Source organism: Anomalospiza imberbis, chromosome 3 (genome assembly GCF_031753505.1).
Source record: "Anomalospiza imberbis isolate Cuckoo-Finch-1a 21T00152 chromosome 3, ASM3175350v1, whole genome shotgun sequence".
Taxonomy (NCBI): Eukaryota; Metazoa; Chordata; class Aves; order Passeriformes; family Viduidae; genus Anomalospiza; species Anomalospiza imberbis.
In genome coordinates, this window is record NC_089683.1 from 78,680,394 (window position 1) to 78,696,822 (window position 16,429).

At 38.9% G+C, this 16,429-nt stretch overlaps 1 protein-coding gene across 1 annotated transcript; it reads right to left on the bottom strand.

Moving 5' to 3' along the window:
• Positions 1–1,595: 1,595 nt before the first annotated feature.
• YIPF4 (Yip1 domain family member 4) lies at positions 1,596–14,336 on the bottom strand. Its single transcript, XM_068185303.1, has 6 exons — positions 14,048–14,336; positions 10,422–10,575; positions 7,572–7,743; positions 5,307–5,384; positions 3,476–3,589; positions 1,596–2,294 (listed from the first exon to the last, which is right to left on the bottom strand). Exons 1-6 carry the CDS (start codon positions 14,130–14,132, stop codon positions 2,157–2,159), a joined length of 741 nt encoding a protein of 246 aa, XP_068041404.1. The 5' UTR covers positions 14,133–14,336; the 3' UTR covers positions 1,596–2,156.
• Between the last annotated feature and the right edge of the window lie 2,093 nt (positions 14,337–16,429).

Sequence of the window (16,429 nt, forward strand, 5' to 3'; positions counted from 1 at the left end):
TTCCTAGTCAGTTCAGATGCACAGAACACCTCATTAACAACTATGAAAAGAGGAACTAAGCTTAAAGCTGTCTGACAGCCTAGTAACCTAAATGTGTTCTTGCCCTTCACCTTTGTGAGGACAGAAGTTAAATGCATTCACAAGGGCTAGGTGCAGTCTTATAATAATAGGTGGATATTCCTGTTAAAAAAAAGAAATATAAGTCATGAAAAAGGAGGTAAAACCAGATTATCATGCAAGATTCCAAAGCTAATATGCTTTTTTAAAAATACACTGTAACTTCCTTTTTTCTTTTTTTTTTTTTAAGAATGTGGTATGAATGCTTTCAAAACACTTGTAGGTAAGAAATTAGCTGCTGCTGGTATAAATTGATTTAGTACAAGTCTGCATTAATCCCACCACAACTTATTCAGAAATCAAAAATTAGGAGAAAAATCATTCACTCTACCAATTTTTCTCTTTTTATATATTACAAGCTCAAGTATTACACTACAATCTATGTCCAGCACTAACTTCAAGTGGTTCTGTTTAAAACCAACACAAGAATCAGCCAGGAAAGCAGACTGAGTAAGCTAAAGGTTTGTGGGAGAACCAGAATTTAATTATGTATTTTGCATCAGTAATGACTGGTAAAAATAAGTTGCCAACCTGGCTAGCTACACAGTCTAAAAAGCTGAAAAACTACAGTTCTGATATGGAAATATGTCCATCAGGGATTCAAGACAGCCCTTGCTATTACTTTGTCATGGCTGATTTTAATTTGTAGCATTAGAAAAAAAGGATGGGGGAGGGGGCAGGGAGAATGGGAATTATTTTTTTTTTTTTGTAGCCAGAAAAAAAAAACCCTAACCTTCAGAGCTATTTGTTGATAATAAGTCCTGAAGACTGCAAATGCCTACGTTAGTACCATACAAAGTGAATTTCAGTGGACTTCCCTTGTGAAGAAATATTACCATAAGGACTATTATATAAGCAATCAACACAGTACACAGGAAATATTTAACATGTCATCACATTATTACATAATCCCTAGAGAGTCAAAATTAGCAAGACTCTAACTGTTACTAAGGCTGTAACTCTGCCTTGTTTAGTGGAGGGAGAATCTGGCCTTCCAAATCTTTCTTACTTCTCTTTACAGAGGATTAATAGTATTGGCAAAAAAAAAAAAAAAAAAAAAAATGGATGCATGTTAAATAGCATGCTATTAAAAGCAAAACAGAGCAAGATGTTGTAAAACATAGTTAGGGAAGCAATATTTTTATTTTGTCATCATAAAATAACATTGTTTGAAGATCACACAAATTTGATAGATCACCTTTTTTTTCTCCAACATTAGGCCAGCACTAGAGTTGAGAAAGGTGTTTACCCATTTCTCTATAAATTTATACTTTTAAGTAAAATAATTTGATTCTCTAAATATGCACTTTAATTAATTATGTCACACAGTAAGTATCTTGCTCCTTTGGTCAGAGATAGTAAATGAAAATTTCAAATACTTGTATCTTCAATTTTTAAAAACCCAATATACGTCCTTAACCAAAGAGTATTTACGGTACACACAAGCCATAGATACAAAATACACAGTATATACATGTTTTGAAAACAAATTGGAATTTATAAAAACTCAACAGCCAAATCACAGTAATTGAGGCACTAAATTAAAAGTAGTATATTTTTGTCTTGATTATACAGACTATTCTGTGAACAATCAGGACTGTTTCATAAATATATATTATCTACAGAATTTGCTGTGCCAAAAAAAGCCAGCTGTGTTTAAGCTTAAAGGAAAAATTGCACTTTGAGATTGTTAACAGTTAACTTCTCATTTTTAATTCTTGAACATAGTAATCTGGTCCCAGTGCTTTTGGCACAGGTATTGAGTTGCAGTTTTGCTACACTTTATTATAAAACACAAGGTTCTTTTATTTTGTTCATTAAAATCTGAAGAATCTTAAACAAACCTAGAACTTTGATACAAATCTATATAGCTACAATTGCTTCATTAAATAATATACACAAATATGCTCTTCCATCTTAAAACATCTCGACAACTGCATACAAAACAGTCACTTGTATTATCTCCAGCTTTCTTAATCTTACTCATTATCAGTCTGCAAGTGACTGAAATATGGTTTCTGGCCACATCTTACACTAGATCACACCCCAGTATACAAGGACAGAAAATAAATGTATAATAAAAAGATTGGATAAATTAGAAGGGGTTTCTTGGTCTTGAATTCTTCTCCAACTAGTAATGATGCAGCACTGTATGCAGCCCAAAAGACTCCAAACAACTGAAAAAGAAGATGAACAGTCTTAGCTGACACGACAAGAAAGTCTCTCCAAATACCACAGTAAAAATCACTTCTCTCAGTATAACATAGAGCCAGCTATGGAAGTAGTGCTTGTCACAGCCCAAGAAGTTTTGGCCATGTGGGGTTTGAAATGCATTTTCATACTGGTGATGCAAAGATAAGAACCTTGCGGAGATTCACCCTGAAGTTAACATAAGGCTGTTAGTAGTAATCAAGTAACAGAGGTTTCATGAACGCATATTTATTTCGAAGTTATTTATTAGTTAACTGGCAAGTTAATGATTTACCTTCTCACTATCATTTATCAGTAATCACAGATTATCAAATCTCAAATACAGCAATTTTGTTACTTATCATACACTCTAGTTGTACTTCAATTATACTGTTTGCCAGCAAGCTAAAGGGACAGAAATAATGAAATCAACAGAACAAACCTCCAGAAAGTGTACAGCTTAGCTCATAACAGAATTTTATCAGTTAACCTTCCCAGGCTCATCAGTAACTTCAAAGGCTACCTAAAAGGGTTTTAAGAAGCACTGGAAGTGTTCAAGAGCGTTATGTCGTTCTGGGATCTTTTAGGGAATGTTGCTGGTTCCATAAAAGGTGTCCAGCAGCAGGTGGTATCAGGCAGGTTACATTTCTGCCTTACATTCCCCCTCTCTAAATCAGAACAATCCTTACCTTCTCTGCAAAGGATATGGAGAGCTTTGTACCGCTACCACTATGGGGAGGTCTCAGAATAATGACTAACATCATATTCATGCTGCAGTGACTAAAAATAATCTGGATGATGGGGGAAGGGAGAGAACAGCTTATTTTCAGATTCTTCATTCTGAGGTTTAATTATGCATTCTCTTCTCAAAATGAGAATCCCATCTTTTTTGTAATGCAACTATTAGAGCACAGCAAAATACTTAAATACAAGCTACTCTAGCAACAACAGGTGTTGTTATAGCAACAGCACTGTATATTCCCAAGCACTCAAATGGAGCATTTAAAACTGCATTCACTTTCAACCATGCTAACCAAAAGGATCACAGAGCTCACATTGTAGTTCTGAAAATTTTGACACATCATTATGTTTTCCTGAACAGATTACTTGAGGTGTAAAGAAAGTGACTTAAAAATAACTAAATTCTCAATCGATGATATGAACTTACTTTTATTAGGGTAGAAACAACTTCAAATGATCCAACCACCAAAAGTACAGGTGCTATGACAATGAGGGGAAGTAGGGAATATCCTATTACACCCAGAACTTGGCCATAAGCAACCTGAAATTTTCAAGCACATGAAAGTAAGCTTTGCAGTACCTAATCTCTGTCACCAAATACAATTTGTTCTTGTTTTAACACTATGAATAATGATTATAATGTGTTATAGTATGAAATTTCAGCTAAAGGAGGCTTGCTAGTATAAAAATTGTTTTTGTATGCTAAACCCTAAAATTAGAAATACGTTACCTTTTTTTTTTCCCCATAAAACTGTAAACAATCACTTTCAAAGGAAGCATTTACATATGATACCCAGGAGCATAGAACTGCAACAGACCTCTCAAGGACCAGCTGTAGTCCTGATTGTCAAAAGCAGCAAAGACATAATTTTCTGCATTAACATACTCATATCCATTATATATAAATAATTACATAAAGCACATGAATGTTTTTAGCATCAGCGGAAGAGTTAAAACTTGATCCCTGTAAGGCACAGAATTCTGATTTCCAGCTTCAATTTATTGTGACTGTCTGGAACAGAGTTGTCCCAAGTTCTTCCATAACTACTTTTAGCTTCAGAAGGAAACATCTGATTTTCCCCTGCTATGGTCTGAAATGTTCCTGTGCACAGCTAGGTTTCTTGGATTTCACAGGAAAAGTAGTGGCATCTTGTAAGCATTTTCTTGTGGATCATGATCCTTCATTACAAGATCTGCAAACCTATACTTTTTCTCTTCAGTTTATACATCTGATAATTTCCCATTTTGAGCCACAAACCAGATTGCTTGATGGGCCTCTGGATTGTGTTGAAATGCAGAAATACCATGTAATCACATTTATAAAAAAAAATTTTTATTTCAAAGCAGCATTCACAAAAGAAAACTCTACCAATTATGATTTACAGGAAAATTTTAAAAAATTAAACTAAATAACATAGGACCTCTGCAACACTGGTGCATCATTAATGCAATATCCATAGTAAAAGTATAAAAATAAAGCATCACAGAATATTTAGCTCTTCACAACACAGTTCAATGCATTTTATGCTGCAGATCCATTTTAAGAAGTTTTATCCTCCTGACTGTTCCACTGCAGCTCTCTGTGGGCCTTGCTCTAAGTAATTTTTTGTTGTTTACACCTGCATTGCTTAATGAGTCAATTTGTAAACAGCTCAAGCAGCTATTCCAACCCTGCTGGTGCAAGCAGCTGGAGGAAGGGATGCAGGCCACAACTCCAGTTGGCTCTCCAGTTGAGAAACATGCCCTGGCTTTCATACTTTGATAGGTTTGAACTGCATCAGGCCAGGGATGAAAACAAACACTGGCAGGTGCTTTACACACAAGGACATCTAACTGCTGTTAGATTTAACATTTGAAAAAACATTTAACATAAAAAAAAAAACCACAAAAAAAAGTTTCCATCCAGTCCAGTAAGCAAAAACTTGAAAGCATTTCTCCCTCAAGAATGGACTTCATTTCTGCATCACAGGAAGCTGCCAGAATTCCTGGGACTCACAGCAAAATTTCCAGACTGTTTATCTGGAAACAAGTACACCATCCATTGCACCAAGAGATTAGTTGATGATCTCTGTATTTTAGACTTCATTTTGGAGACTGAAAACCTGAAATGTTGACTTTACACTTAGCAACTGCATCCGTTCTTAGCTGGCTACAAGATCCAAACCCAAGCACTATGAAAACCCAACTACTGCTGAAAAACATTGTCAAGAGACTTTACATTACCTCCCTCTACATCCTTTTCACATACAGGTACTTACTTCTCCTCCAAGAACTCTGGCCAGTAAAAAAATTGTCAAGGATCCAAATATCCAAATAGTTATGATCCAAGAAACAACCTTGAGAGATAAAGAACAATTCATTTACATGAGTAATTGTCATTGTGAAAAAGGAAAATGCATTTCCATAATTGCTTTCACTGCAGTCAAGGATTTTATTGAGCAAAACTGAATTCTGAATTGTGGCAAGAATAGTGTTTAGTCTCACAGTGTAATTAGCAAATGAAGTTCAGAAGTTACACTTATAGAATCACATTAATGGTAAATTTGGTGTACATGAAATGCACATGCAATGTATTCCATAACTACTGTAACAGGAATAGGAAGTTAAGTTAAAATTACCCTAAATGTCTTCATATCCCACCTATTACAAAATATGGGCTCAGGCAGTTTTTAAAAGTAAGCCCAACCAATATGAGGAGTTGGAATTCTCCTTCTTTCACTTATGAAGATGCCACTTTATCCTTTACTCAAACTGAGAACACTCAGAAGACATAGGACTTTAATTCTCAGTGGAACTTGATGATGATGATGATGATAACTTAATAAAGAGCCTCAGATTCATAGGACCAAGTCTGTCATTATTTTTTCTTGCTTCTTTCATAGTTTTGCTCCTAAACTACAGAAGAAATCCTAAAATTATTCTCTGGCTTAAAAAATCCTTCAAATTAACGTAGCTGGTTTTGGTGTTGAGCCACTGGGAGGATCTGAAGTAAAGCTCTACTTTCTGAAACACCTTTTCAGAAGGAAACAACAGTCTAAGTCCAGTCTCTATATTTCCAAATATACAATGACTTAACTTCAAAAATTAAGTCAGTACTCAGTTCAATACTTTGCTTAATTAGAAGTTCCATATTTCCAGAAGAATGAAATAGGAAAAACCAGGTAAAAATCACAGCAGCACTAAAAACAATATAAGTGGCTTTATGCTATTTGTGGAAATAGCACCTAACCTCTTTTTACTTCCTGTTTTCCTCCACTAACTAAAAGAAGAGGACCAGATTAAAGTCTTAGAGCAGAAGTGCTCATCTCTCTCCAGTTTAGAGCCCACCTTTGGGTTTGTCTAGTCCAGCTGCTGTCAGTCATCCTGTTGCTGGCTGCTAGCTTTCCCTTCTCATACATATACAGCACTCCTGCATCCATATGGTAAACTCACTGCTCCTAAGAAACATTAGACCCAGTGCTCCTGTACAGGAGGTACACAAACTGCAAGAGGTGATTCATCTGTCGCAGGGTCAAGGAATGGTTCTTGTTTAGCCAAGGAGACAGGTGAGTGGCCCACCCAGAAGATTTGAACAATAAAGTGGTTTAGTCTACTCACTTCAAGCCTCATAGAGACAAGATACTGAGAGTGAATTCTTAGTCAGCATTTGGTACGCCATATGGAAGCCAGAGGTCCCAAAGGGAAAGGGAATGATTTTATCCCACCATGCACAAGAATCCTTGCATAAGCACATTCTGCTGGTTTACATACAGCTTATTGCCATACTTGGTGACATTTAAAACAACTGTAACCAAACATTTAGTCATAAAGATTTCCAATGCAGGAGCACCTAGGCTTACATACAAATTGTTACTATAAATGATAAGACTTCTTTATTTTAATCAGAACATAAAGAAAAAAGCTAACAGTGTTTATGGAAGTCAATTAAATATGCACAATGCTGCTGAGTAGCTATTCACCCTGGAGTTCAAAAGGAATTATGGAAAAAGTCTATTGACCAGAGGAAAGTTATTTGATTGCAACTGAGCAGGGAGGACAAAATAGCAAACGTCACTAATGAAGATTAAATATGCAAGATAACAACAGTCATATAGTATGAATTAAATAAGCAGCTTTATTTGTCAGGAAATTAGAATTCATGCCATCCAAACAAATGCTTTTTGCTAACATTTTTTAGTAATAAAAAGCAAGTTAACAGAAGGTCATAATTAAAATGGAAAGATTCACTAATATGACTATAAACCCATTAGTATCAATGTGGTTCCTCTAGAAACCACATCTTTCCTTTGTTTTACTGTATAAAAACAAATCTGACATTTCATTATGATTAACTTGCCCGTGGGCTATTTAATACATTCCTAACTGCTGTCTTTCTACATATTAACTTGAGAAACAGCACTTGAAATGCCCCACATTAGTATGTGAAAAAAAGACTTTCTACCTACGTAAGAATGCAAATTGCTTAGCAATCACATCCCCAAATTTAGTTCAGATTTCTTTTTAGGCTGAAGATTTATACCTACCTTAAATTGTCCATATAACGAAATCATTGAGAAGAAGAGGACAACTGCCAGAGGACCCCAAAAGTCTGGATTGTCTCTCACTACCTGCCTATTGAACCCAAGAGATGGCATAGGCATCAACACACATCGAATTTTGTAGTAAATATCCTTCAGATCAATGTCGAGTTCTTCCCTGAAATTGTAAAGCAAGTAAACATTACTATACACCACAGTAATGAAATAAAAAATAAGTACAGGGGCAAACAGTAGGTTTATAGAGCAAGTCTCCTGTCAGCCATATGGCCCTCTGAAGCCACAACAAGTAAAGGAAAAGTTTATCCACAGTAAAGCAACACCATAGCTTCATGCTGCATTCAGTAACTGGTGGGACAATGTTAGATTTATTTAATTACTCAAAACCAAATTATATGACTGTCAACAGAAAACATACACAGCATACCCAGACCAGGCAGGAGGGGGCTCTGAGTAACTTGGACTGGTGAAAGGTGTCCCTGCTCAAGACAGTGGGGGTGGAATTGGATGATCCCTAAGCTCACTTCCAACCCAACCATTCTATGATTCTGTGATACCCTGAGAGTCTGCATTAAGACAGGAGGGCTTTTTTTCAGACACACTAGGACGTATGACATATTTGTGTCATTCTAACTACAGGTCAAAGACATGCATACATAAAGAATGTCTGTGTATTCCTATGCCAAGCAGTTTGCCATAAGGACACGTACTATGAAAATATTTTATTTCAAATTGTGCAAGAAAGAATACCATTACATTTACTAATCTTAAACCATTCCAAATTCCAATTTTTAAAAAGAAAATGGAGTTTAGCTTCCTTCAAGAACAGTAGTTTTCAACAGACTAGTTTATGCATATAGTTAATTTCTGGCTTGTGTCCCCTAAGGGTAAAATAAATACAAGTCACTTGAACTAGCAGCAACATGTATCAACAGATCTTGCCCTTCTCTCATTGCCTTCTCTACTTCCTGCTACAAGCTCTCTGAAAGCAGATACAAATTGGCCAGAAGATTCTTCTGCCCAGGACTCTGAGCTGGTACATGCTGCCCTGACTGTAGTAGCCTCATAGAGAAGGAATAAGACTTCCCAAGTAATGGGCAATTCCACTTCTTTATGTGCAGAACCTCAGTCATGACTGAGGAATTCTGAAGAGTTGCAAGAGACTTCCAGCAGATATACTGCTCTACATTTAAGAACACAGTGAAGAAAAATGTATAATGATACCCTAAGTCCATTTATGAAGGTTTTGTCCAAGGCTTTGTGGTTTTTTTGGCTTTTTCTTCAGAAAAGCTGATGTGAGAAAAAAATGCAAAGATGTGATACGACAAATTCTGTTTAAAAAAATAAATTAAATACTGTTAATTTAGTCCCTCAAGGCAATTTTTGGATTACTATTACTAAAGCTACTTCATAAGCAGTATTACTAACTGGTGACTAAGTAACAAAAATTGTTCTTTAGCCATCCCTGAATCTAAGGAACAGACTAGAAGCATCTATTTGCCACCATTTACCCAAAAAGATGTAGCAGACCTATACTTTACCCTGTAGACTGTGTAACACAAGTATTTCCTGCATGGAAATAATTATTTCTCATTGTCTAGGTCTTCTGACAGCTTCTCATGTGAATAAACTGTCTTTTGCATAAAGCTGACAGCTACCTCACCTGAAAATGATGGTAGCTGTATCAGGAAACAAGTGTCTGGAGTAAGGCTGCCCAATAAGAAAGTAAAAAAAATTCTAATCTCACTTTATTGAAAAAAACATTTGCACTGTAGCACTGCATTGGTGAACTTCCCTTAGCAGGCTGCTGTTCTTTCAATCCTTAAAAGGATTCAGATTGTAAGAATTATTGTGACACATTTTTGGGAATAATCAAAACAACAAAATTACACTAAAGTCAGAATTCCTATGTTGTCACCTCACTATACCAGTTTGTTTCTTAATTAAAAGTTAGAGGTTCACAAAACGGACATTCACACAAGGACCTACTTCTGCACACTTTAATTTAAACCAGTTCTCAAGTAGCACTGTCATTATTAAGCTCTCCAGACATCTGTTGTCTCCCAACACTCTCATCTGAGTTCTACAGAGTACTCTCTCGAGCAGCCACCCAAACCTAAGATGCAACACTCTCTGTCTCACCCCAATTCTTCAAAGCATCATTATGTTTAATTCACATAAAAACACTGAGACAGTGAGAATGAAGTTGCTTAAGTGCAGAAGGAGGACCAGCCTGCCTGACTCACAATGTAATAAGCTTGAGATACAAACTTTCTTCAGCCAGCCAAGTTTCTGTGAACAGAACAATAGATGCGAGACTTCCAGTTTTAAGGACATTACTGTCCTTCAGCACTAGCACCCTTTTAATCTAGCTTTATAGTAAAAGGCAGCATCAAAGATTATGAAGTTTGTGCTACCTTGGTTCTAACATCCCTGCTGTAAAAACCACGATTCACAATGCTTTTGCTTCAGAATAACTGACAGAACTGACTGAGATTTACTTAACAGGAGTCTTCCCATGGGGCTCTTTTGATTCTTTCACAATATCAAGAAACATGATTGCAAAAGATACAAAGAATACAGTCTCTTTTTTAAAAAATGTTACAAGATAACAGTTAAAAGCAGAAAAGTCATATAGGCTTTATACTTACGGAGATTAAAATCCATAATGAGAAACAATGTTTCCATTCTTGCACCAGAAAACACTCATTGGTCAAGTAATTTGTCAAACAGAATTCTAGTCACAGCACAAGACTGCGGGACAATCAGAGACTACAAGTTGTTTCTTTTCCCTACACAGCTATTGAAGACAGATACCCAAAAATAATTACAACATACAAAAGTGGCTTGTTGTCTTCTGGGTCATCATCTTCCACTTCCAGAAGCCAGCCATATCCTCTCTGTCTTAGGAATGTAGTTGCAGTAGATTCTTTGATGAATTCTCCTCCAAGATTCAGCTTAACATCTGGAGTTGCTATGGAACCACTAAGATCTAAAGAAAAGGGGAGAAAAATATAGACCTTTTTATGTCTTGCCAAAAGCAATTTGATTTTAAAAGTACTGGAAGATAAACAACAAACATATGAAGCTACATGTGTTGGTCATGCCCATAAAACATTCGAAGTTACAAAATAAAATTATACTTTCACAGATACATAATTTGAAAGTGTACTTGTGCTTTTATTGCAATAGTAACAATGTTGGGTTAGGTCTCAAACACCAGCTTTTAGATGGGACTCTTTCTTGTTTTATTACAACTGTTGTAGTACAACAGAAAGGCTTCTAATTGTGCTTTATCATTAAGTGTTTAAAGGCACAAAAGGAGGACACTAATGAGAGTCTCACCATGCTATAAACTGTGGATTATTTATAATCTTTTTCTGATCATACTCTACCTCTTTTGGTGCCCATTTTTTAACAGTGGCATTGTTTCAGCCAAAACCACTTTCTGCTTTTATGTCGAATTTTTCATGAAAGGAAAACATTTGAAGATGTTTTAATTTGTAGCCTGCCTTCAATGCAGCTGAAAATGTTAGAGAAAGAATGCTATCAGAGATCCTTAGGCTCTAGACAATAAGAAGTTAGACAGTTATACAACTTCTCTTTGATATACTAGGATCTTTTTCTACCACAGTACTAAGCAAAACAAATACCAATTTATCTATGTTCTGGTTGGTCTTGGCAAAATTGCCAATAAGTATTAATTTTTTTTCTCATTTCATTCAGTTATATATAGACAGAAAATAAAAAATAGTATAGGAAAATAAATTAAGCACCTTCGTGAATGAAAAGGATACATAAGAAGGGAGTAATTATTCCTTTAGGAAACAATGGATTTCCATTATCTGCTAAGAAGGAAAAATCCAAACAGAAATGTGCAAATATTTTCTACAAGCTTACTATAAATATATTGGGAGGTAAAGAAAATATCTTTTGCCTTATCATCATTGTGTGTTTTTCACACATAAAAGTTCCTCAGCACAAATTTCCCAAAACACCTAACTATAGCAAGTACTTCTGAAACACTCACAGAGGCACATCAGGCCATATTTGTAGATTACATTTGCAACATCCTCTTTGGAAACATTACAGTGCTATTGAAACAAAATTTGTACAGTGACAGAATCTCAGTCTCTTCAGCCAACATGTCTCAAGTGTTCATCGATCATTCAGTATCGCACTTAATTCAACAGTATTCTCCTTCCCAGACCAGCTTGCTAGGCCACTCAGATTCAAGCTCCTCCACAAATGCTTTTCAACTATTTCATAATCCTGAGAGTTAGTGATCCATTCATTTGATTCTTGGAACACCATCTGCACAGGACCCTGGTAAAGATCACCGTAACTTAAAGCAGGAATTTCTCTTTGCTCTTCCCAGTCCCAGCACACATACACCGTTCTCACTAGACTCAAGCAAAGCCTTCTTCTGCTGTTTACAGAAGGAAGAAAAAAGAAAAATCTTAATGCCTGGGCATCAAGCTGAAGCCTCAGAAGTTTTCTCTTGATTGAGGTACTCTAATGTCATAAAGGAATATTTGTTCCTGCTACAAGATAACTTTTTTGCAAGGAGTGCTACTCTGTGCATAAATACAGCTGTCAAAAGAAGACAACACAGCAGTCCAACCAGCCATGTATTTCTCCTTTCTCAGGGACCACTGAGAACCCTTCCTGAGGCACGGAAAATCCTACAAAAGTCATATTTACCAAGACTTCTTTTAGCAGTCGATGAATACCTGCAACCACACTTCTGAATTATAAAATCTATTAACATGATCTTCAGTCTGTTTTGCAAGACAAAAGCTGCAGAAACCTGGGGAAAAAGGAATGGCCATCTCCTGTTCCGCAGGCTGCTTTGAATGTGATTTTTAACTGCAGGGCAACCAGAAAATCTGCCAAGAACTGATGACATTGATGGTTCCTAGGGAGAGTCTGGGTGCCTTCACTGCTACTGGCTCAGGCTGAACACCACAGAAGCAAAACCAAAGTCTCTCAGATGCCTCATTTCAACAAAGCATTGTAGAAAGCCAGCTTTCAGAACAGTCTTGACTCTTAATTTTGAAAAAGCAGTACTAGAGGCAAAACTCCAAACAGAGTGCTCTTTCCACTGTCTGGTGATCTAATTGTGAACATCCCTCTAGCTTTCTTCCATACAGCTCCCACAGAAATAAGATGGGGAAACAGTACAGCTAATTTTTGTTTTGTCATATGGATTGAGTTTTGGGAAACATGTAAAAATTAGAGTGCAATGCACAGTACTTTAATTTTAAAATATCAAGATGATTAATTTTGCTTATGTTTTTCTTTGCTAGGGTAGGTCTATCCAACACTCTGAGGACAGGACTACATTCAAACACACAAGAGATCACACCTTGTTTGTGTTCATAAAAAACACAGAGCCAAGCGTGACTACAGGCTGCACTGGTCACACAACACAACCTACCAGAAAGGTGGCTTTACTGGATTGTGTTCAGCATTGCCCAACAAATACTTCCAGAGAAGAAGCAGAGAGCTTCTGCTTAGAGGTACATGGATCCTTTTTCAGGCCAAGGTGAAGAAGAAAAAACAAAACAAAGGAAAACTAACCAGCAAAAAAACCCCCACAGCCATGACAGTACTGTTGACTCGTATTTCCTTTCAGAAGGACTGTAAAGTTCACTAAAGGACAGGTATTCTATAGCAATTTCTCCACTTCAGCAATTGCTTTACAGGGTGGGACACACGAGTAAGGATTTATATGATTCCCTAGTCACAATTTTATGAGTAACTAAATACATACATGAAAGTAGAATCCTTGTTATTTAAATGGGGATAGACCAAAAAATCATTCTCCAACAAAGTAAGTTTGCACGATGTTGACTCCTGTATGTTCAGTTTTGACGTTCGAAGGCACATCTTCACGGCACGCCGGCATACCACTGCTGTTTGTGCAGCACTTTGGCAGAAGGCCACGCTTCACCCCCTAAATTACATACGTGGCCTCTTTTTTCTCCTTCATGACTGTGCTGCAATGAGACACGGCGCAGACACTTTGGCACACTACAGCAAACGTGAACATACCACACAATCTTCGGTAAGACAACAAAGTGGGCTTCCAGAAACACGGGAGCCAGAGGAGCGGGCAGCGACAGCGGTCACGGTTATGTCACGTAGCTGGGACAACCTGGGCTCCGGCTTTCAGAGCAGCTGGGAAGCGGAGCGGCACGGCCGCCTTTGCCACGCCGCTGCTGCTCCCGTGACGCGGACACGGCAGCGGGGCGCACCCGCGGCAGCGGCCCCAGGGCAGCGGCCACCTCGGCCACCCCGCTCCGCCCCCCGCCACGACACCAGCCGCGGGGGCGGCGGGACGGAGGGCAAGGAAGGCCCCTCCTGCCCCTGCGGCCCGGGAACAGCCCGTTCCCCCCGGGCCCGGCCGAGCCCTTGCCTCGGGACAGCGAGCGCGGCCCTGCCCGCGGCCCCGCGCTCACCTTCGGCGTCCGCCGAGGAGACGAAGGTGAAGTCCCCGCTGCTGGGCGCGTAGAGCGGCGGCTGCTGAGCGCCCGGGGGCTGCATCTCCCCGCCCTCCGCGGGGGCTGCGGGGCCGGCGAGAGGCGAGCGGGTACCGGGGCCTGGGGCCTCCCGGGTCCCTCCTGCGGCGGCGGCGGCGGCACCGAGCCCAGGGCGCAGCCGCCTCACGAGGCGACAACAAGCGGCGCCGCCCCCGCCATTGGCTGCTCGCAAGGCGCGCCCGCACTGGCCGCCGGCGCTCCAGCGCTGACTGGTCCCGGCGCCGTCCCGGGAGTGAGGTCACTTCCACTCCGCCGCCAAGCTCCTCCTGGTGGGCCGAACAAACCAAGCTCCCTTCCCTTCCCTTCCCTTGCCTTCCCTTGCCTTGCCTTGCCTTGCCTTGCCTTGCCTTGCCTTGCCTTGCCTTGCCTTGCCTTGCCTTGCCTTCCCTTCCCTTCCCTTCCCTTCCCTTCCCTTCCCTTCCCTTCCCTTCCCTTCCCTTCCCTTCCCTTGCCTTGCCTTGCCTTCCCTAATAATGCTGTGAGGCATGTTTTTGACTGACCTGCAGAGACACCTGCAGTGTCACTAAAGAAATTGTAAAATAATACAGTTGAGATGTTGCCAGTCCCTGTTATAAGAAGAAGATAAACACTGGTTCTGGTTGTGGTCTGTGCTTTGAAGAATCAGTAAGTGGGATCTCACTTTTCCTGTATTCAATGACTTAACAGAAAACCTCCCAGATAACTCCATTTAGGATATATCCATCCCTTTGCTCCCTACTGAATACCAACATTTATTCTGAGAGGACACATTTTTTTTCCTGACATCTCGAGGAAACAGGCTTAAATGTGGCATTCATGCTACATATATTTGATTCTATTTCATACATAGATCTCATTAAGTGCCATGGGATATAAATATGAATGTATTATAAATTGGAAAAGTTGCAGGTCCAGAAATAGCATTAGTGCAGTGGTTTGATTTGTAGAAGGAGATATATATATATATATATATATATGCTTCATATATCCTTTTCATATATATATATATATATATATATATTTCTTTTTCCATATATATCCCATTAAAGGAAGTCACTGAGAGGTCCATCTCAAAAAAATTTTAACAAGTAAAACCCAATCTGTTTTTTAAGAAAAGAACATGACTGGGAGTTCCTGCTCCCAGATCCATATCCAAGGATCACTCAAATTTGCATGTATATCAAATATAATTTGGGTTCAGGCTCTCTGTGGATATTTTACAACAATTATCAGCTTCCTTGCAGGAAAAAATCACCTATAATTGCACATAACCTATTTTTAAATCAAAAATTGTCTTGAGATACAGATACTTGTATAGTCAGATTTTCCCTTTTAAAAGGTGAACAGTCAAGACATCAAGAGCACCTCATTTTCTTAGCTGTTATGTGGAACTTCTTTATTACAAGACCTTTGCAATAGGCTTCTTTCAGTTTCTGAAAACTTTTCTTTTTACTCAGTTAGTCAGCCTGTCAGAGTTCAAGGAGCTTTTGGATGATACTTTCAGTCATATGGTTTACTGCAAGGAGGTGGGAATTGCACCTGTTCATCCTTATGGATCCCTTCCAATTTGAGACATTCCAGATTCTATTATTATATTTAACTACACTGCTATGAGTGTGTTGTTCCCTGATGTTGTTGGGATGTCTTGGATGCTTCTGGAAACTGCCCTCCAGAGGATGCCAGACAGGTCTATTATTGGACAAATTTCAAATAATGAAATCATAGAATTATTGAACCATTTAAGCAGGAAAAACACTTGAGATCAAGTCTAACCATTACCTTAAGACAACTAAGTCCACCACTAAACCATGTCCCCACATGCCACAGCTACTTTTTTGAAAGGTGACTCTACCAATTCCCTGGATAGCCTGTTCCAATGCCTGACCACTCTTTCAGTGAGGAAATTCTTCCTTTAGCCAGTCTAAACTTTCTCTGGTGCTTGAGGCCATTTCCTCTCATCCTGTCACTTGTTACCTGGAAGAAGAGGCAACCCGCCCCCTTCACTACACATCCTCCTTTCAGGCAGTTGTTGAGAGCAACAAGGTCACCCCTGAGCCTCCTCTTATCCAAGCTAAACACGCCCAGCTCACTCAGCCACTCCTCACAGGACTTGTGCTCCACACCCTTCACCTGCTCTGTTGCCCTTCTCTGAAGTGCTCCAGCCCCTCAATGTCCTCCTTGTAGTGAGGGGCCCAGAGCTGGACGCAGCTCTCAAGGTAGCTGTTTTTAAGCTGTTTAGTACTTGTCTCCTAACAAGACAAACAGCATACACTGCTAGAACAAAACTTGGTGATTTGGGGCACAGAAGTAGTGTACCTCTTG